Genomic DNA, 21,760 nt, shown 5'->3' with positions numbered 1-21,760 from the left:
TTTATAAAGTGCCTGGCAGCGTGGCTGCGCAGTTACACAGCAGAGGCGTATATGTTTTTCCATACCTGGACGACTGGCTCATAAAAAAATCAGTCCAAACAAAGAGCCCTCGACTCTCTCGGTCTCACCATAAGGCTTCTGAACTCATTGGTATTTCTAATCAATTACTCCAAATCCCAGTTGACACCGTCTCATCTTCTCTCCTTTTGTAGGAGCGGACCTAGACACGACACCATCCAGAGCATTCTTACCCAACGACTGTGCAATTACGCTGTCCAACCTTGCCAGCTTTATCCGCCGTCGGAAAAGAGCCTCCGGTGGCCAGCTACTCAAGTTGCTCAGCCATATGGCATCAACAGTCCATGTCACCCCTATGGCACGCCTCGCCATGAAAGTGACCCAGTGGCCTCTAAAATCTCAGTGGCGACAGGCTACTCAACCACTGTCGTCCCTGGTACACATAACCAGCCAGCTTCGTCTGTCCCTTGCCTGGTAGACACACAAAGCCAACTTAGAAGTCGGTCTTCCTTTCCGCAACTGGCTCCTCAGGTGACCTTAACTACGGATGCCTCCAACTTACTTTGGGGAGCCCTTGTCCAAGGCCTTCAAACTCAAGGGATTTGTACAACAGCCAAAGCAACCTCTCAGATCAACTTTCTGGAGCTTCGGGCGATGTGGTATGCCCTTTATGCATTCCAGGACTGCCTCTCCAGCAAAATTGTCTTGATTCAGACAGACAGCCAAGTTGCAATGTGGTACCTGAACAAACAAGGGGGCACGGGCTCTTACCTGCTCTGCCAGGAGGTGTCGCAGATCTGGGCCCCATCACATTCCCTACTTCTGCAAGCCACTTATCTAGCGGGCACATAGAATGCACTGGTGGACTGCCTCAGCCGATGTTTCCACCCCCACGAGTGGTCTCTGGATCCCTCGGTCGCGAGCAGAATCTTCCACCGGTGGGGTCAGCCAACCATCAACCTCTTTGCTTCCAGTCAGAACCGCAAAGTGGAACGCTTCTGTTCCCTACACAGGGACCGACAAGTACCAACCATGGATGCCTTCGCCCATCCCTGGAACACAGACCTGCTTTATGTGTATCCTCCGATTCAGCTAATAAGCATGACTCTCGTGAAGCTACAACAGGACCGGGGCTTAATGATTCTCATAGCCCCGTATTGGCCGAGCCAAATTTGATTTCCCATACTTCTCGACCTTTCTGTCCAGGATCCCATTCGCTTGGACACATCGGCCAACCTCATAACACAGAATCACGGCAAGTTACGCCACCCGAACCTCCAGACCCTGTCTCTGACGGCCTGGATGTTGAAAGGTTGATGATACAACCACTCAACCTTTCAAGTGACATTTCTCAAGTCCTCTTAGCTTCACAGAAGCCTTCCACATGGAAATCCTACGGCTCTAAACGGAAGAGATTTACCTTGTGGTGCACACAGAAGGGCTTGGATCCCTTTTCTTGCCCCACATAGAGTCTGATAGATTATCTCCGGCACCTCTTGGAATCTGGCCTCTAGACATCATCTATCCGAGTGCACCTTAGTGCCATTTCTGCTTACCATCAAGGAACAGGGGATGTCCCGATAACGGCTCAACCCCTGGTGAGTTGCTTCATGAGAGGCTTATTACAACTTAAGCCTCCTCTACGGCCACCGGTCGTGGCATGGAACCTCAATGTTGTCCTTGCATGGCTTATGCACACTCCTTTTGAGCCCTTGTATTCCTGCGAACTCAGATACCTTACATGGAAAGTAATTTTCCTAGTAGCCATCACGTAAGTGAGTTACAGGCCCTTGTGACCTACTCACCCTACACAAGGTTCCTCCATGACCGGGTGGTTCTTCGCACTCACCCTAAATTCCTTCCTAAGGTGGTAACTGATTTCCATTTAAATCAGTCCATAGTCTTGCCCACTTTCTTTCCAAGGCCTCACACTCACCTGGGTGAGCTGGTAGGGCATTGAATTAATGCAAGCTAAATAAATAAATTGGTGGGGGAAGTGGTATTTGAATTCTGGTTTCCCTGATTTTCTACCTAGAATAACCAAGCCCATACATATTTATTTGCAGGATTTGGACCAGAGGTACAATACAATTTTACAGATGTACGGGGAAAAAGCAGAAAAGGCCGAGGAACTTCGACTTGATCTGGAAGATGTAAAAAATATGTACAAGACTCAAATAGATGAACTTTTAAAGCAAAGACATACCTAGTTCCTACTGTCTTTCTATGTTCATTAGAACTAGTAATTTAAAACCTGTAAAATTTAAGATGTTTAATATGTAAATGGAGCACTCACAAATTTTTGTAAAAAAAAAAAAAAAATCTTAATGTACATCAGAAAATATGATTTTTAAATTCCGCTTGACAGAATCATTATACTCTGTAACAGCAGTACCTGCCTTCAGTTAATTTATTTTATGAAATATTTAAATGACTATTTTTGGAATAAATCCCTTTTATTTCACATATGGAAAAAAAGTGACTAGTTTCAGTGTCTGTACTTGAGTAGCACAGAGACTAAGTAACAGCTGCTGTGCATCACCAAAAAAGGAAGCTCTGTGTGAATATTGTGAGGATTTGATAGAACACTCCTGTGATTTATTTTTTTTGTGTTTTACACTGTAGCTTCAGAACTTAAAAAAAACAACATACATCCCCATGAATATGTATATCCATTTTTCTGGATTGCTGATCTGTCTTATAAAACAGCATGATGCATGGCAAACGTAAATTACTGGTCAATACTGGCCAGTGATTTGCGTTTGCCACTCATCAGCTACATTGCATTTGCTTTACATGTGTGTGCTGCTCACTCCGCCACTATCGTATGTTATAAAACAGCATTCCAGATATTAGAGCAAGTGCTACGTAGACCATTTCCATTCAAGGTAGACCCTGGTTCTTGGCTTGATCCTATATCTGCATGAGATTGACCAGAGAAAAAATTCAAGTTAATGCAAAAGTTATTTCATTGCTTATGGGTTGATGTCTTTGAACTAAATGCTTGTAAGTTCTTAGATAGTAATGACAGCAGAAAAAGACCAAATGGTCCATCCAGTCTGCCCAGCAAACTTCTTATGATAGTAACTACTGCTCCATGCAGGATTACCCCCATGTTTCTGTTAAGAGTAGTAACTACTGCTCTGTGCAGTTACCGCCCAAGCCTTATGTTAAGGGTAGTAATATTAACAATCAAAACCAAGTAACTGTCAAACCCTTATCAAAATTACTGCTAGCAACAGTAACTCCTCAAGGACTATGCACCGTTGAGGGACAAAAAATGTAGTCTACCATGAGGAGTTGCTCAATTTTTTATATGGGAACCTTTTATTCCTTCAAATAATTAACTGCTGTAATGAAAACAGTGGGGTATACAGATTGATGTGAGGATTAAACTTCATTTTATTTTATTAAAAGGAAATGTTTGCTAGTTTTTCATTAAGGACCAGAGTGGGCATGTATTTGTATGTACATATATACAGAAAGATGTGGAATAATGTGAGGGCCCTTAGTTGAAGAGACTGACCACAAGGGAGAGGATAATGACTGACCCTTTTGAGCAATATTGTGTGTGTCAGTCTCTTTCTCCTCCCAAGGAGCTGATACTTCACTATTATTGAGCGAGTTGGCAGTCCATAGTAGGTAAGGTGTTACTTTTATGAAAAATGCAGAAACTGCAGTTTGATGTGATCATATAGGAACTTCTTTAGATGGAATTAGTTTTCTCATGTTGAGTCATAGTCCTATCTGGAGCAGATTTGTGGCATACATGTTTGTTTATATGTACTATGCAAAGCTTCTTCTCCTACGACAAGCCAGGAAGTAATCCTCACACATGGGTGACATCATTGGATGGAGCCTGGCACGGAAAACTTATGTCAAAGTTTCTGGAACTTTGACTAGGCACCCTGACCATGCCCAGCATGCCCTAATCCATACAGGGGTCCCTTTTCAGTCTCTGTTTTTTCACAGAGCTTTCATATCACGGTTTCTGAGCTCGTATTTCTTAAAACACTGTTGGAAAACCTTTCACCTATCCGTTTTGGTGTATCTCGCGGTTTTCTCGGTAGCAGATCCCTCTTCAGTTCCCCCTCACTTCTAGTCAGGTTTCTTTATTGGTTCACTAAGTTTCCTATCGATCCATCCCCCGGGGCGGCAATGCCTTGTTGCCCGTTGGCGTCTGTTACCCGCCAACTCTGTCATTTTCGCCCATTTCAGTTTGCCTCGCCATGGCCTTGTTTTGGTTTTCGTTGATGTCCTCAGTGCCCGAGGACCATGTCCATCATGGACCCGCACGAGATGTGCATCCTCTGCCTGGGGGCATCGCACAAGGTTCCGGGGGTACCACATGTGAGCCCAGATGACCCTGAAAAAATGTCACACACACCTAGACAAGATGGAGAAGCTCTTTGGGGCAAGAAAGTCCATGCCATTGGCATCAGTGGCATCAATGCCGAAGGACCATGGAGCCACACTGATGGTCACTGAGCCAATGCCAGCAGAGCCTTCCGCTCCATTGATGACACCGGGGACCAACCCTTGGCATCCTCCAAGTTGAGGACATTGGATTCATCATCTTTGAACTCGGCACTGGGGAAAGACCTGGCCGAGCACAAAGGGAAGCTAAGGAAACACGGTGCCAGGCTCAGGTTGGCACAAGCACTTGCCACAATGCCCCCAAAGCAACCCCATGGTGAGGAATGCCTATCCTCCATCGATACCAGGGGTCCATGACAGTCTCTGCCAGTCCAGGTGTCAGTTGCCAACACACCTCTAGGTTCCAAGGAAGATCTGGGCACCCCTCCTACCTCCCAATCCATTTTGGCATTGGCAATTTTTGAGGAGGAGTTGGAGGGCAGAGTCCAGCTGGTGGTCAACCGGGCGCTGTGGGACATCGAGCCAGTGGCACAGACAGTATCGGTAACCGGGCTCTCCCTGTTGGAACCGCTGCTGGAGCATCTCATTGTGCTCATTAGTTTGTTACCAACCCAGGTAGTGTTGGTTCCCGAGGAGCCATCGATGCCTGGCGGGGGAGCTCTCAGTCCTCTTAACGGCCAGAGTGGTCAAGCCTGTCCCACCAGGGCAAAGAGGGCAGGGATTCTACTCCTGATACTTCCTGATTTCAAAGAGAACAGGGGGACTGTCTCCCATCCTATACCTGAGGGCCTTGAACAAATTTCTGAAAAAAGAAAAGTTCAAGATGGTTTCCCTGGGCATTCTGATTCGCCTTCTGCAAAAAAGGGGATGCGTACACTCACATAGATTTCTTTTCATGTCACAGGAAGAATCTCAGATTTGTGATGGGAAATCAGTACTTCTAGTACAGTGTGTTGCCATTTGAGCTAGCGTCGGCCCCACATGTCTTTACGAAATGTCTGGCCGTGGTGGGGGCACACCTTCACAGGCAGGGAGTGCATGTTTTCCCTTATCTGGATGATTGGCTGGTCAAGAGCACTTCTTGGGCAGGGGCAGATCGGTCCTTGCACTTGACCATTTGGGTGCTGGAGTCACTAGGGTTTGTTATCAATTACCTGAAGTCTCACCTCAGCCTGTCCCATCAATTGGAGTCCATAGGAGCCCTGCTAGAAACAGCTCAGGCAAAGGCCTTTCTGCCATGCTCCAGGGTGTTCACCTTGGCATCAATAGCGGAGGTGATTCAACAGAGCCAGCAGGTGTCAGATCGGCACATGTTGAGGCTGCTGAGCCATATGGCCACAATGGTCCATGTTACTCCTTTGGCACATTTATACATGCACAGAACCCAATGAACCCTGAGGTCATGGTGGCGTCAGGCCACCCAGGACCTCAGACAAGCATCCAAATCACTCCATCTCTCCAGGACTCTTTATTCTGGTGGCAAGTTCTCTCGAATTTGGAACCGAGAATGTCTTTCCAAAATCATCCTACCCAAATTGTCCTTACCACGGATGTGCTCACCCTGGGGTGGGGTGCTCCTGTAGAGGGTCCCCGCACCCAGTTTCTATGGTCCACTTAGGAAGCATAGTGTCAAATCAACTTCCTGGAGCTCCGGACGATCAAGTGTGTGCTATGGGCTTTCAGAGATCTGCTGTCCAACAAAATTGTCCTGATCCAAACAGACAACCAAGTAGCTATGTGGTATTTCAACAAGCAGGGAGGTACAAGGTCATTCCTTCTGTGCAAAGAAGTGGTCCAGATCAGGTCCTGGGCTCTGTCCCACGGCATGGTGCTCTGGTCTGAATGGAGAACATCATAGCGGACAGATTGCATCGGGCCTTCAGACCCCATGAGTGGTCACTCAGCCAGGGGGTGACAAATCTTTTCTTCCACCTCTGGGGAAACCCAGACATGGACTTCATGTTCCCGTGCACCAGCAAGGTGACTCAGTTCTGCTCCCTGTCAGGTCAGACTGCAAACCAGCCTCGGATGCCTTAGATCACCTTTGGGGCAAGGGTCTTCTGTACATGTATTTTCCGCTTCCTCTAGTAACGAAGACTCTCCTGAAGCTTTGTCAGGACTGAGGGACTATGATCATCATAGCCCCTCATTGGCCAAGACAGGTCTGATTTCCACTGCTTCGGAAGTTCTTCTGGAAGCCTTTAAGTCTGGGGGCTTCCCCAGACCTCATCATGCAAGATCAGTGCAGGCTGCGGCATCCCAACCTCCAGGCCCTGTCACTCAAAGCCTGGATTTTGAGAGGCTGATCTGCAGCTGCTGAATCTTCCAAAGATGTCTCTTGGGTCCTGGTGGCTTCTAGAAAACCTTCCACTATGGATTGAAGTGGAGGAGGTTTTCTGTGTGGTGTGAGCAAAAGTCCCTAGATCCTTTCTCCTGCTCTATACAAAAACTGCTTGACTACCTTCTGCCTTCTTTCGGAGGCTGATCTAAAAACCTACTGCGTTAGAGTTCATCTCAATGTAATTGGAGCGTACTACCAAGTTGTAGATGGTTCGCCCATCTCGGTACAACCCATAGTTGTATGTTTTATGTGGGGTCTGCTTCAGTTGAAGCTTCTCCTAAGGCCTCCCTCTGTCTTGGGACCTCAATGTGGTGCTAGCTCAGCTGATGAAAGCTCCTTTTGAGCCGCTGCTTACCTGTGACCTGAAGTACCTGACTTGGGAGATCATATTTTTGGTGGCGAACACTTTGGTGCACAGGGTCAGCGAGCTCCAGGCCTTAGTGACTTATCCACCTTATACTAAGTGGTTTTTTTTTTTTTTTAACGATAGGGTGGCCTTGCGTACGCACCCTAACTTCCTGCCTAAGGTGATGACAGATTTCCATCTTAACCAGTCAATTGTCCTGCCAACATTTTTTCCCAGGCCTCATTCACACTAAAGCGAACGAGCACTGCACAGTTTGGATTGCAAGAGAACCTTAACCTTTTTCCTGTAGCGGACAGAAGCCCATAGACAGTCCACCTAACTTTTCATTTCTTTTGACAGGAATAGATTGGGAGTTGCCATTGCCAAACAGACACTGTCCATTTGGCTAGCATATTGCATCTCCTTCTGTTATGCTCAGGTGGGACTGCATCTTGGGGGTCATGTCAAGGCTCATTCAGTCAGAGCCATGGCAACTTCGGTGGCCCACTTGCGAGCAGTTCCCATAGAGGAGATGCGCAAGGCTGTGATAAGGAGTTCTCTCCACACATTCGCATCTCGCTACTGTCTGGATAGGGATGGCTGACGTGACAGTAGGTTCAGCCAGTCTGTCCTCTGGAACCTATTTGAGGTGTAGAACCCAACTCTCCCTACCTAGGGCCTGTTGGTTAGGTTCAGGCTGTCTCCCCCTCTGTTACCAACAGCACTGTGTTGGTTGTGCCCATTGGCGCCTGGTCGGTGCTTGTTGGTCCCTTTTTGTGTTGGGGAGCAGTCTATAGCTAGGGATTCACCCATGTGTGAAGACTACCATCCTGCTTGGCCTAGTAGAAAGGGTTACTTACCTGTAACAGGTGTTTTCCTAGGCTAGCAGGATGTTAGTCCTCACAAAACCTGCCTGCCATCCTGCTGAGTTGGGTTTCTCCTATGGTTTATTATTTTATTTTATCATAATTCTACGTTACGAGACTGAAAAGGGGACCCCGCATAGATTAGGGTATGCTGGGCATCCTCATTGTGCCAAGTCAAAGTTCCAGAAACTTTGACATAAGTTTTCTGTGCCGGGCTGCAGCCAATGATGTTGACCATGTTTAAGGACTAACATCCTGCTGTCCTAGGAGAACAACTGTTACAGGTAAGCAACTCTGCTAATATTTATAGTGAGATCATATAGCTGAAACTAGTCTGTGAGATGACATGGGGTTGTTTTTTTGTTTTTTTTCTTCCCTACAATTGAACAATGACTTCCTGAAGCAACGTAGCCGTCAGGAGCTATAATCTTCTGGACAATTTTTCTTCCTTGGAAAATGGGGAGCAGGGTCAGTAATTTCTTCACTGTAAGCTTCAGTTAGCTTTGTACAATTGATAGTAATTTACGAAAAATTAAATATTCTATTGTGGTTTTTCCCCACCAGTATTTAAAAAAAAAAAATAAATAATTTTTTTTCAAGTTTTCTTGAATTCTTAATCTAAAGCAGTGGGAAGAACAAGGGAACTTCCTGAACTCATGTGCAGACGTTGTCATACTATCATTTGCAAGACAAGAAAGCAGTGGTTTACTCTTGGAGAAAACTAAAGTCATTCTAGCTTGTGAGTGTATATGCACTCAGGTAGTGTTTGCTATGCACTCCTTGATTTCATGGTTTCTTATAATGGGTGAATTTTCAAAGAGCTATATGCGTAAAAATGAGCATGTATGCTTGTACTCGCATAATCACTACTTTATAAAAATTGAAAGTATGTGTGTACTTTTGGTTTTGCGTGCCTATCTAATGCTTGAAAAAAAGGAATGGTCTGGGGCATTCCAAGGTGGTGCCAATAGCTATGCACATAAGATGACATTTTGTAAGAGACTTACATGAGTAACTTGCCAAATGTACATGCCTAATTTTACACCTAATTATCTTGCATAATTGATATCAGATTTGTTTGTGTACTACTGGCTGAGTGGGAGGGCTTAGTGAACTGGTGGGAGTTCAGGCTGAAGAACCAGGAGTGTCTCTGACCTGGAGAAGGACTGGGTGAACTAAAGGAGGAATGGGAAAACGCAATTTCAATTACATGCATATACTCTAAAATATACTGACTTTGCGTGTAAATTAGGTTTTATGCGAGCAAGTCCTATTCTATTTTCATGCGTATATTTTTTAAATCAGTAGGAAAAGTATGCACGCTCAATGCATTGAAATACTCGCTATCGATGCATTGCATGTGTTCACATGTTAAGCATACATATGCGCGTATGTTGCAAGGTGAAATTTGTGCATATTTTATAGAATGCGTGCATCTGATGGTCTATAAAATACTGTAATAGATCTCTGCGTGGCCATATGTGCGTATATATGGGACCATGCGGAATTGTATGAAAGTTATCCTTTCAGGCTGTGATTATCATCGAATAATCCCCGCTTATCTCTAAGTACCTGGGTTGTAGACAGGTACGTTTTTCAGGCTATTTTTCCTTATCCTTTTCTCTCCACTTAGTTTTCTTTGGAAAGGTTAATAAATTCTGGATATTTCATCTAATTATAGAAACTGCTGTGTTAATAGTTTATTTTTGTTTGTAAAATAATGTAAATAACCAATCTGTAAAAAGCATGGGGTTACAATAAATAAAATTTTTAAATTAGTGTATGTTCTTTCCTTTTATGAAAACTCTCATACTGAAAGAAAGGTGGGCTGTGAAGATAACAGCAAGAAGTCTCAGTATCAAATTTGCATCTAATTAAGGGAAAATTGTTTTAATCTTGCATAATACCCTTCTCAAATACACTTCTGCTTAACAGCTCATTATCGTTCACCCCTAGAATGTGTGGAATGTTATAAAAGCCAAGACTAGATATGTATGTTTATTTTTATTTAGATAATTTCACACTTTGCGACTTGAAATTAATGCATATGCCTGTGTCAAGAGAGAAGGCGCCAATAGTTCCTGCACAATTTAGCTTTAAGCAGTTGTGATGTATGTATGTATGTATTTATTTATATATATATATATATATATATATATATGTGTGTGTGTGTGTATATGTATATATAGGTATGTATGTATAGGTGTGTGTATATGTGTAGACACCAAAAAAACTCCAACAGAAGAAGAAAAAAAGCACATAAATTATACAAAATCAAAATGGAAATAAGCATTTAATACAATCCTTTATTCAAATATAGCCACATTTAAATAAAATACACACATCGTTTAATTTTCACATAGAATTCTTACACATATCCCTTTATAACACATTATTCCCCGCACATAACTCTATTGGATACAGATCTAACAAAGGTAGACCCACTTGTTAGTGTTTGAGGTAGATGTGGGTGGATCCTTGGGCCGGTAGCAGATGACCACGCCCCCGCAGGAAGATCCTGAGAGGGACCACCGGTCAGGCTCAGAGTATGGAGGCAGACACACATTAGTTCTTTTATTAAACAGTATATTGAACCACCAGAGGTGGCGGTAGTGAGCTGAATTGCCCAGCTGGGCTGTAGTCCCTCAGATACTGGAACAGCAATCCTGGATAATTGAGCTGCAGAGAAACTGAATATAGTGAGTAGGTAGGGTATGCAGAGTTCAGGAACAGAACCTTGATGGTAACACTCACACAATGGTTTCTTGGAAGCAGCCCAGGAGCTGGAAAGAAGCAGGCCCTCTAGCGAGTACCTAGTTCCAGGGAACGTTCTGAGAGAGAGAGAAAGGAACTCGCTGATGTTGTAGGCAGTGATGACTTCCTGGCAGAAGTGGTATTTAGTAGCAAGTTCGGGAACGAGGGCCCTCGAGGAGCGAGTACTGATTCCAGACTGCAATCTGAAAAGCAAAGAGAAAGCGAGGCCCCAGAGGAGCGGGTGGATACCCCTGGTAAGTCCGAGGAGGCAGAGTAGCTTAGATAGTGTAACCCATTCCCTTGCTAACTCGATACGTTAGCGATTTCAGAGACCTTAGGTATCTGGTGCGGATGATGTTATCTCAGGGGGAGCCCCTGAGGTTCGCGCCACTGCTGGTACTTCAGTCGAGGCTGCGCCGTGCGTGCGCCCTTAGGCTCTGGGGAAACATGGTGATGTGCAGCGTCTGGACGGTCCGGGGATGCCGGAGGAGGACTGCAGGAGGTCGCTGCGGCAGCCAAACTTCCAACAGGCAAAGAGGGAGTCGCCAAAGCGGTAAGATGGGCGTAGTGGAGACGTCAGGCAGCGACGGTTGCAACACCATTGATCTAAACTGCTGCTAATCTATAGCTATCATGAACTGGACAAGCCAGTACAGAAAACAATATTAAATCAAGTGAATACAGAATGTAAAATCACATTTAATGGGATAATATCCTAACAAAGCATCACTTATACTCATGAATGTAACAAAAACAATGCTTGAAGAACGATGTTCCTATGGGTGTTATGCTGTGATATCCTAATTTTGTAGTAGATATATAGTGTGATTTTACATTCGGTATTCACTTGATTTAATACTATGTTTTCTATACTGGCTTGTCCAGTTCATGATAGCTATAGATTAGCAGCAGTTTACATCAGTAGGTCTATCTTTGTTAGATATATATATATCTCCAATCTCCCTTTCCTCTCCAAAGTCATTGAGAAACTAGTAAACTCCCGTCTCTCTGAATACCTAGAACAATCCAATATACTCCTACCAACACAATACGGTTTCCGAAAACACCTTAGTACGGAATCCCTACTCCTCTCCCTTACAGATACAATCATCAAAGGAATGGATGCCGGTAACTCCTACCTCATTGCCATGCTAGATATTTCCGCCGCTTTCGACACCGTAAATCACAACATTCTCATCAACACCCTCATCAGTATAGGAATTTCAGGTACTGCTCTTTCTTGGATAAAGTCCTTCCTCCAAAACCGTACCTACACAGTCCTCACAGACAATTTTACATCCCCTCCTGTTAATCTCGACTGTGGCGTTCCCCAAGGATCCTCCCTCTCTTCCACCTTATTTAATATTTACATGCTCCCCCTTACAAACCTCCTCTCCAACCTTGGTATCACACATTTCATCTATGCGGATGATGTGCAAATCCTCATCCCTTTCAAAAACTCTGTTCTCACTGCTATCCAAAACTGGAACACCATTCTCGCCTCAATAAACCAGCTCCTCACTGACATGCACCTAGCCCTCAATCCGCAAAAAACTGAGCTCCTCCTCGTCTCCTCTAGACATGCAGCCACACCCACTCTCTCCACCCTACATTCCCCCAACCTTCTCTCTGACACAAGAAACCTGGGTGTTATACTTGATAACCAACTAACCTTCAAACCATATATCAAATCTATCCTTAGCAGCTGCTATTTCAAACTACAAACCCTCAAAAAACTCAAACCCCTTCTCTACTTTTCCGATTTCCGTACAGTACTCCAATCCATAATCTTTTCAAAGATTGACTACTGTAATGCTCTCCTACTTGGACTCCCTTCTACCCACATCAAACCTCTACAACTCCTCCAAAACGCTACTGCTCGCATCCTCACCAATGTCAATAAGAGAGACCACATCACTCCCACCCTCATTGATCTCCACTGGCTTCCCATTCACTCACGAATTATTTACAAGACCCTCACCCTCATCCACAAAAGTATTACTAACGAACACTACAACTGGCTAAACCCACCCTTCCTCCCTCGTACCTCCACAAGACCCACCCGTGCTTCCCTCCGTGGAACCCTTATCCCTCCCTCCATAAAATCCACTAGACTCATCTCCACCACCAATAGAGCCCTTTCCCTTGCAGGCCCCTCCCTCTGGAACTCTATGCCTCTTGACCTACGTACCGAAACCTCCACACCTACTTTCAAAAAGAAACTCAAAACCTGGCTTTTCCTCCAAGCATACCCCCTTTCCTCATCAGCTCCACCAACTAACATGCTAGCCCAACCCTCATCTCTCTCCAACATCCCCCGTTCAGGTCCTACACCCAATACCCTCCCCTTCTAATGATTCATACAATTTTGTATATAACAAGTGTACATATTTCTCCCTCGAATCCCAATTCATATCTTATCCCCCTGTGTCTGTTTTGCACCCTCCCCCTGCCCCCCCATTTGTCTCGACTACCCCCCTCCATCCCTCCCTTTAGTTATTTAGTTATTTATTCTGTTACTGCGTTTATGTTATACACCGTTCTCTGTAAAGGCTACGCCTATATATCTTTTGTTGTAAGTTACTTGTAAACCGGCACGATGTGCAAACGGTTGCCGGTATATAAAATTAAATAAATAAATAAATAAATAATATATATGTGTGTCTGTATGTATATAAGAAATTGCCATGCTGGGTCAGACCAAGGGTCCATCAAGCCCAGCATCCTGTTTCCAACAGAGGCCAACCCAGGCCACAAGAACCTGGCAATTATTCAAACACTAAGAAGATCCCATGCTACTGATGCAATTAATAGCAGTGGCTATTCCCTAAGTAAACTTGATTAATAGCAGTTAATGGACTTCTCCTCCAAGAACTTCTCCAAACCTTTTTTGAACCCAGCTACACTAACTGTAGTTAGTGTAGCAGGGTTCAAAAAAGTCTACCAATTTCATACCATAGTATATGATAATTATCTAGTTAATTTCTATCGCTCCTACTCCTACTTCACTTATTCCTAGCTACTCTAGCTCCCAAGTTTTAATACCCCTGTTTTATTGTAACTTTGATTGTTTTGACCTTTCTTATTTATAGTTACTTGGTTTTTCCCTTGTTTCATGTAAACCGGCCTGATATGAATCCCATTCATGAAGGCCAGTATAGAAATATTTTAAATAAATAAATAAAATAAATAACTGCACTAACCACATCCTCTGGCAACAAATTCCAGAGCTTAATTGTGCGTTGAATGAAAAAGAATCCACATTAAATTTCATCTTCCATTTTGATGCCCAATTTTCCAGTTTCACAAGGTCTTCCTGCAGTTTATCACAATCTGCTTGTGATTTAACTACTCTGAATAATTTTGTATCATCTGCAAATATGATGACCTCACTCATCGTATTTCTTTCCAGATCATTTATAAATATATTGAAAAGTACAGGTCCCAATACAGATCCCTGAGGCACTCCACTGCCTACTCCCTCCTAGAAGCCTCTCATGAGGAACTTTGTCAAACGCCTTCTGAAAATCCAAATACACTACATCTACTGGTTCACCTTTATCTACATGTTTAACAACGCCTTCAAAAAAGTGAAGCAGATTTGTGATTTGCCTTGGGTAAAGCCATGCTGGCTTTGTTCCATTAAACCATGTTTTTCTATATGTTCACATTTTAGCAAACAGTGCGCTGGAGGGGCATGTCTCATATGTATCTGATTGCGATTTGCAAGAATGCCAAAATTTGGCGGTTTTTTCACTCATTGCAGGGAAAGCAGAGCCACAGGGTTAGACTCCCTGGTTCAATCTTGGCCAAGAAGGGGTTTACATGTCCCCACCTTGGCCTCTAATAGGGCAGATTCTGCACAGAATACACTAGAAGTGTACTCATGATTCAGGTGGCTCAACAGTGGCCAAGGAGGGCACAATATGTGGATTTGATGAGGCTGCAGATCAACCATCCTCTCTAGATGTTGGTGTAGGGTCCATTATCTATAGAGGATCCTGCTCCATTTTATCTTATGGCCTGGTGCTTGAAAGGTTGTGTTTGAGAAAAAAAGGTGATTTTCAGCTTATTGAAGGCCCATACAACTTCTCTGGCTTATATTCACATTTGGCACCTCTTTGAAGCGTCTTGCAGAGAACTACAGTCTCTCCTTAGTGTTAGGATAAAATACAAGGGATATCCATTCTCCACTTAGGAGTGGAGAAAGGGCTGGCCTTGAACTCTTTGAAGGTTCGGGTAGTGGCTATCTCCTGTTTCAGGGGCAGACGTCAGGAGTTTTCGGTGGCTTCCCATAAGATGTTTTGCTTCCTTTGTGGCGTACAAAGATTGCAGTCTCCTTTTAGACCAACAATCCCTCAAAGGGATCTCAGTCTGGTCCTTGAATGCCTTAGTGGTGTCTCCTTTTGAGCCATGCTTTGTGCAAGGATATTTCCTTGAATGCAGTTTTCTTATTTGCAATCTGTTCAGCCTGGTGTGTTTTGGAGCTTCAGGCTCTTTCCTATAGGGATTTTTTCTCTTTTTTTTTTTTTTTTATTGTGCAGCAAATTTGGTACCATGTCTTCGTGCCTTCCAAAGGTAATGTCTGAGTTGCACCTCAATTTATTTCTTTGCTGGCTTTAGAAGTGTCAGGGTGAGAGTAAATCTTGGAAATGTTTAGATGTACATTGGGTGCTCATTAAGTATTTGGGGGTTACTAATCCTTTTCCTGTAACAGAAAGGCTGCTTGTCTTGTTTGGAGGACTGTATAAGGGCAAGGTTGCCTCCAAAGCTCCTCTGGTTCAGTGGATCAAGGACACATGTTAAGCGCCAGGCCATTCTTTATGATGCTTATGTGCAGGGATACAAGATCACTTAGATTTTGGTAGAAAGCATAATTTTGTATTTATTAATATAAGTATTCTTGGACATGCTGCTGCCATTTCTCTGAGAAACTGACTTCCAGCATCTCATTGTATACAGGAAGTGATCATCCTTTTATAGATAAGACATAACACACAATAGTTTTCTTGAGCTGGTCCATAATCCTCCCCCTCTTGCTTTATTCAAGTCCAGCCTAAACTTCCACATTTTGTGGCTGCTTTTAAATCTTAACACTTATTATCCTGCTTCTTGCCTTATTGAATTTAACCATTTTCTTAAATGAAATTCCCAACATCTCTTGTGTCCTTTATGGCTTGATTAGAGTGTAAGCTTTATAGAGAAGAGACTGTCACGTATATGTTTTTGCCCAGAGCTGTATCTATCAAGTATTGCTAGAGAAGCGATTGGTGCTGGTGGTTGTGGGTTGTTTTTTTTTTTTTTTTTTACATAGCTTTCATTATAAAGAGCTTCCAGTACACTAACCCCATATTTAAAGGTAGTCGAAATGTTTATGGCCATTGAAATGCCTCTCTGTGTTTGTACTGACTTGCCCTTCATACTTCAGTTAATAAACCAAACTGCCCTAACCTGTGAGCGAAGCTTTGACTTTCATTTATTTCAAAGCAGGTGTAGCAAACCAGGCTGGAGTTGGAGGAGTAACCACGTGGTTAGAGGGGCCGGCTCTAAAACCAGGGTACGTTATTTCAGCCTTCATTGCCTCGCCTACCAACTGTAATCCCGCTAGGGCAGGGCAATGCTTTGTGTACCTAAATGTAACGCAGCTTGTGCTACCACTGAAGATGTGAGCTAAATCTATAAATGGGTGCTATTGTATTAATTCAAAAGTAGACCTTTTCTGACGCACTGCATGTCAGCCCAGTTAGCAGCTCAGCAGATTCTTAAAGATTAAAAAAACAACAAAACACTGAAAAAAATGTACAGGTGATGGTGACTGGGGTGAAAAATAAATTAATATTTCACTGAGCTTGTGCTTGAAGCTGCGAATAGCAAGAATTGAAAGCGCACATAAGTTGAATATTGCCCATAGTTGTAGAACAGGAGTAGTACAGTCCGCTGGAAAGGGGCAGGTGCTTTTTGTTTGTTTGGCAAGCTACGGGTCACCCACCGGGCACTGCATTGGCTCCACGATCTGAGCAGCTCTTCAGTGATCCGAGCTGATCGGAAGCCTGCAAGTTTTCACAGCCTATGACCGTGTTGCTAGCTTCAGTTTTAGATTAAACTAAGATTTTTTTTTTTATTTCTTGTTGTCTCCTGGCGTTCCTGAACGGGTTGTCTATATGCAGGCACTGGGGGTTTCCGGTGAGCAGCCATCGCCGGTTATGACGCCGGCTCGGCTCGCTCTTTCCTCCTCCTCCTGCTGCTGCTGCTGCTGCTGCAGCGGATCGCGGGCAGCCTGGAGCCGGCGGTAGCTGTAACGTTGCAGGTGGGACCCAGAGCACCGCGGGGGGGGGCTCAGCCACGCCTTCCAGGGACCTGTGATTGAGGCAGGCTCGCTGCCTAAGCTAGGGAGGCCGGGAAGGGGCGGTAGACTAGAGCTGGCGCTTCCTTGGGAAATTTATTACTGTCCCTCCCGGGACAGAATCCTGCCTAAACTGAGCTGAAAGCGCGCCACCATCTCTGGCTTCCTAAAGTCACCCCACCTTTTTTTTTTTTTTCTTTTCTTCCCTAATCAAAACGACCAAGGGCTTTTTAAATGGATCCTTCGGCGACTGCACTTCGAAAAGGCTGAACTTTATGCTGTGGTTTCAGTGTTACGCCCAGCCGTGTGGACTGAAACGGTCCCACCTCACATACCGGGTTCAGCAAATAGGATTATGAAGAAATACATCAGGGGTGAATTGGCCATCTAAACGTCCAATGTGTTTTTTACGTTTGCCTCTGCGACTAAGGTTAGTCCGCCTTTAACTGGCAGCGAAAGGTAGGCTGATGATAGGGAAAGTAAAAAGAAAAGAAAAGTGCTTCACATCAGGGCTATGCAGCGGTTCAGTTAAATTAAAAGTGTTAGGAGGCAAACATTTCTTGCCACCAAACTTAGAAATCTTTCAATAATTTGGGAAAATAGAGTAAATACCAAAAGGAAAAAAAAGATCATTTTTTTTCACCTTAGGTACTGCCACTGTTTTTAAGATGAACTGAAAACCCTGGGCTGTACATTTGAGAGCTGTTTATGTATTATTTTACTGTCTTCATAGGCCATTCATTACTTAAAGCAAAAACAAAAGTTCATTGGTAGAAAGAGGCATGGCTGAAATTATAATGTAGTTTTACACTTGTTTGATTCTGCGTTGTTTCTTGTGGTCAGTGTTGGGTGAATAACTGGGTTATGTAATATTTTTAATATATCAACCATTAAATTTGGCTCTTAATAGGGGCAATTTTCAAGCTGTCTGCCTAGGTGCAAAGTACCAGGGAAAGTGGGGTAATTGAGACAATTGTCCTGGGCCCTTGTGGTGCCACCATAACCCCACCCCCTGATAACACTCCGGGACGCGGGTGGGCCAGAACAGCCCTCATGGCTGAGATACCTGCACTGAGCCAAGTGGTACAGTTACTCCTCCCCATCTTTTATTTGGGTGGGGGGATGGGAAGACTCCCCCCCCTCCCCCCTCTGCTCTACAGTCCTTGATGTGGGGGGCTGCATGCCCCTAAGGGTCAGCCCTGTTCATGGACTTTGTATCTAATTTTCAATGGGAAGCCCACACTTTTTTTTTTTTTTTAACCTTGCTATGAGTACGGAGCACACGCAGACATTTGCATTTGCTTTTTCCATGGATAAAATTTCTATGGAAAATAAAGGTGTAAATTTGAAACTGCAATCTACACACAATATTTCCCAATCCTGCCCAAAACACTCCCCAGGGAATGCCTCCCCCGAATGTGGCTAAATAGTACATGCGTTATGGTGCTCTGCGTGTACTCTTAGCTGGATTAAGTGAGCAGTTTTCAGATAGGCCAATTTGCCCTGGTGAATAGCTTTGAAAATTGCCTGCAATATGTGATGGGTTTTTTTTTTGTTTTGTTTTTTTTAAATCAGGCTGCATGGGGAGAAATGAGGAGAAAGAAGTCCAGTATATTTTATTCTAAGATAATGTTTTCCTAACCCTCTTCAGGAAATGAACATGCATGAGAGAGTGTTGCATACGCTGAGTCTTAATGTATGCAAACCTATCCTATGCATATTCATTGTGGCAATCCTGAAAATCTGACTGGGTAGATGTGCCACTGGGAAACACTGGTCTAAGATAAGCAAATTCATGTGACCAAGGTGTGTGACTTTAGTGATGTGCTGTCAGGCACCAGGAATGACAGTTGCAGGTAAGCAATTTTGCTTTTGTCGATTGACAAGCAGATCCAATGGGAATCACATGCATGGATCTTGAAACCAAATATTGCATGTGCCATAGGAATGTGCATTTGTTTTTCACAAATGTGACATGGAAGGCCTTTTTCAGTTCGTTCTGAATGGAACAAACCAAAAATAGCCATTCATGCAAATACCTAACAAATTTTACTGTATTTTCTAATTTAAAAAAAAAGTAAATTGGTGTCCCCGAGGCCTTTCACCCTCCCCACCAACCTCCTTCCTCTTCTGCAAAAAAAAAGACGGGGCCCTGGCTACCTGACTGGGCTTAGCTGAGCCCAGCTGGGGTCTCCCCCCAAAAAATCATAGTGGCCAGGAAACTACAACATAATGGAACCTTCGGCAGGTGCCTGTCATGGCACTTTGGTGCCACCCTTGGTGCGGCCTGTGTCATTTGTAAATGTACTGTCAGGCAATTTTTTTCAGCAGCTGGACGTGGGGTCAAAACTCAGCCGGTAGACCCGGGCCCCAAGTCGTCTTTTGTGGGGTGGGACCATGGTCAGGAGAGGGGTCGGAAGGTCTTGGGGGAGGCCCTTTTGGGTACTTTTATTTTGTTTGGGAGAGGCTTAATAATTTTTCAGTTTAGTAAATAAATGGAACCAAAAAATAAATGCCCTGAGAAATGTAAAAAATAAAAACTCCAAAATGAAAAAACATCCCTGATGTGTCTTGTCCGTGTCACATGCCCTATACATGTGACTCTGTAGAGCTGCTGTTATGGGAGGATAACTGCAGGTAGAAAGTGTCACTTTATGACATTATTACTTAATGCTGCCATGTGCAACATAAGGGGCATTAACTTTCAGTAAATGCCCTCTCTGTTAGGACTGTTGTTTTTTTTTTTTGGTTTTTTTTTTATTTTAAGAAAATCTAATTGTGATTTTCATAATGAGCTCACTGTGCATCAAGTGTTCTAGTGAAACATGTGTGGTGCATTGTCCTGGAAGTTTCAGTTCACAAGAAAAGGTTGGAATCTGGCCAGTTATGTGGAAAGCAGACTTTCCAGTCCATCTTGTTAAACTCCTGCTCGCTCTCTTTACAGTTATTGTGATTTTTCTCTTCTGGAAGCAATTGTGTGTTGTGTAACTGCAGAGCAATCGAGGGTGGACGGCTCTGTAGATGGAATTGGTGGCTTGTGTCTCCATCTAAAGAGCCATTGTCTCTCGGTGCTACGTGGCAAAGCTTCCTGTTCTGCCCAAGCTTTCCCCTTTCCATTGTGGCTTTCTCGCTCTTTGGAGAATAACATTTTCTCTCTCTTTCTCATTTTTTATTGGGTGGTGGGGACTTTAGGATTTGTCAGTTGTCATGCCGATATTGCTCGTGTTTGGAGTGCTGCTTTATGAAACGCTGGCCGGCTCCCACGATGAAACGGCTCCTGGGGTCAAAAGCTTCTCAGAATTCCCACAGTATGGCTATGAAAGTATTAACTTGCCAGAAGAGCACATGCCTTACTTTTTACACAGCAACAGGCACATTGCCAAGGCTTGCAAGCAGGATGCCCATTGTCCGTATAAGGTAAGTCATTGACTTGTGTTCATCGTCGTGCTCCCGGGGTAGTCCGGTTCCGCTGCCAGGCTGAGCTGGTCAACCTTACTATTTTGGTTTAATTCTCAGCTGCTGGAGGGCTAGAGCCCTGATTTCAGTTGGGTGAGACACTGAAGTTAAGCAGCTGCCCTTGTAATCCGGACCCATTTAATATCACCAGCCAGGATGCTTAGGCTTCAGGCTGTTCTCACTGGAAGTAACTGTTTCACTGTAAATATAAAAGGTCTTCTGATCTTCTAAGTGTTTTATTTAGGGCTTTTCAACACAGGCCTGAAAAGTACTTATGCTGTGATTGAATTCATCTATCGAACCATCTGTCCAGAGGGATGCTAACTTTTCTTAAACTAGACTGGTCAGTTTTGTGAAGGCCAGTCATGATGCTAAAATTTTATCCTGTTGAGAATGACCAGAAGCTAATGAGGTTAAGGTAATTTTTTCAATGAGGGAAAGCCAGACCATCCATGCGTAATTTCAGTTAAAATATGCTTGTGCTATGCAGTTAAGTGCACAAGAAATTTCTGTGAAATGTGTTTTTCCGTCTTCCTGAGAGTTGTTGCCTGTTGAAAGCAACTAGTTTTGTCACCACCCTCAATAGTCGATCCCTTTCATGATGCTCGTGGCTCCCTCCCATTCCTGGGGAGTTCTTTACCTACCTCCCACTGACCTTGAGGAATGAGAGATCTGAATGTGTCTCCTGCTTCTGCCAGACCATGATGGCCACAAACATTGCTTTTTTTTCCCCCAAACCCAAAGTCTACCCTAAAAGACTTTTTTTTTTTTTTTATAAATGAAATAAGAACATAAGAAATTGCCATGCTGGGTCAGACCAAGGGTCCATCAAGCCCAGCATCCTGTTTCCAACAGAAGCCAAACCAGGCCACAAGAACCTGTCAATTATTCAAACACTAAGAAGATCCCATGTTACTGATGCAATTAAATAGCAGTGGCTATTCCCTAAGTAAACTTGATTAATAGCCGTTAATGGACTTCTCCTCGAAGAACTTATCCAAACCTTTGTTGAACCCAGCTACACTAACTGCACTAACCACATCCTCTGGCAACAAATTCCAGAGCTTTATTGTGCGTTGAGTGAAAAAGAATTTTCTCCGATTAGTCTTAAATGTGTTACTTGCTAACTTCATGGAATGCCTCCTAGTCTTTCTATTATTCGAAAGTGTAAATAACCGAGTCACATCTACTCGTTCAAGACCTCTCATGATCTTAAAGACCTCTATCATATCCCCCCTCAGCCGTCTCTTCTCCAAGCT

At 43.9% G+C, this 21,760-nt stretch overlaps 2 protein-coding genes across 3 annotated transcripts in view; both read left to right on the top strand.

The window, feature by feature from the left end:
* The window catches only part of TMF1 (TATA element modulatory factor 1), a 99,142-nt gene extending 96,660 nt beyond the window's left edge, over positions 1–2,482 (top strand). Inside the window, exon 17 of the mRNA XM_029601066.1 lies at positions 2,085–2,482. Coding sequence (XP_029456926.1) covers positions 2,085–2,228 — 144 coding nt within the window. The 3' untranslated portion in view covers positions 2,229–2,482. The remainder of the gene's footprint in view (positions 1–2,084) is intronic.
* Positions 2,483–16,863: 14,381 nt separating this feature from the next.
* Positions 16,864–21,760, top strand: part of EOGT (EGF domain specific O-linked N-acetylglucosamine transferase) — a 57,583-nt gene continuing 52,686 nt past the window's right edge. The window contains exons 1-2 of one of the 2 annotated variants that reach the window (XM_029601065.1): positions 16,864–17,009; positions 20,238–20,462. In XM_029601065.1, the coding sequence (XP_029456925.1) occupies positions 20,253–20,462 (210 nt within the window). In that variant the 5' untranslated portion in view covers positions 16,864–17,009; positions 20,238–20,252. The other variant, XM_029601064.1, reaches the window with a different exon arrangement.

The sequence above is a fragment of the Rhinatrema bivittatum genome, chromosome 4 (assembly GCF_901001135.1).
Source record: "Rhinatrema bivittatum chromosome 4, aRhiBiv1.1, whole genome shotgun sequence".
Taxonomy (NCBI): Eukaryota; Metazoa; Chordata; class Amphibia; order Gymnophiona; family Rhinatrematidae; genus Rhinatrema; species Rhinatrema bivittatum.
Note: the sequence above shows the minus strand (reverse complement) of the source record. Positions and strands in the feature narration are given on the sequence as shown.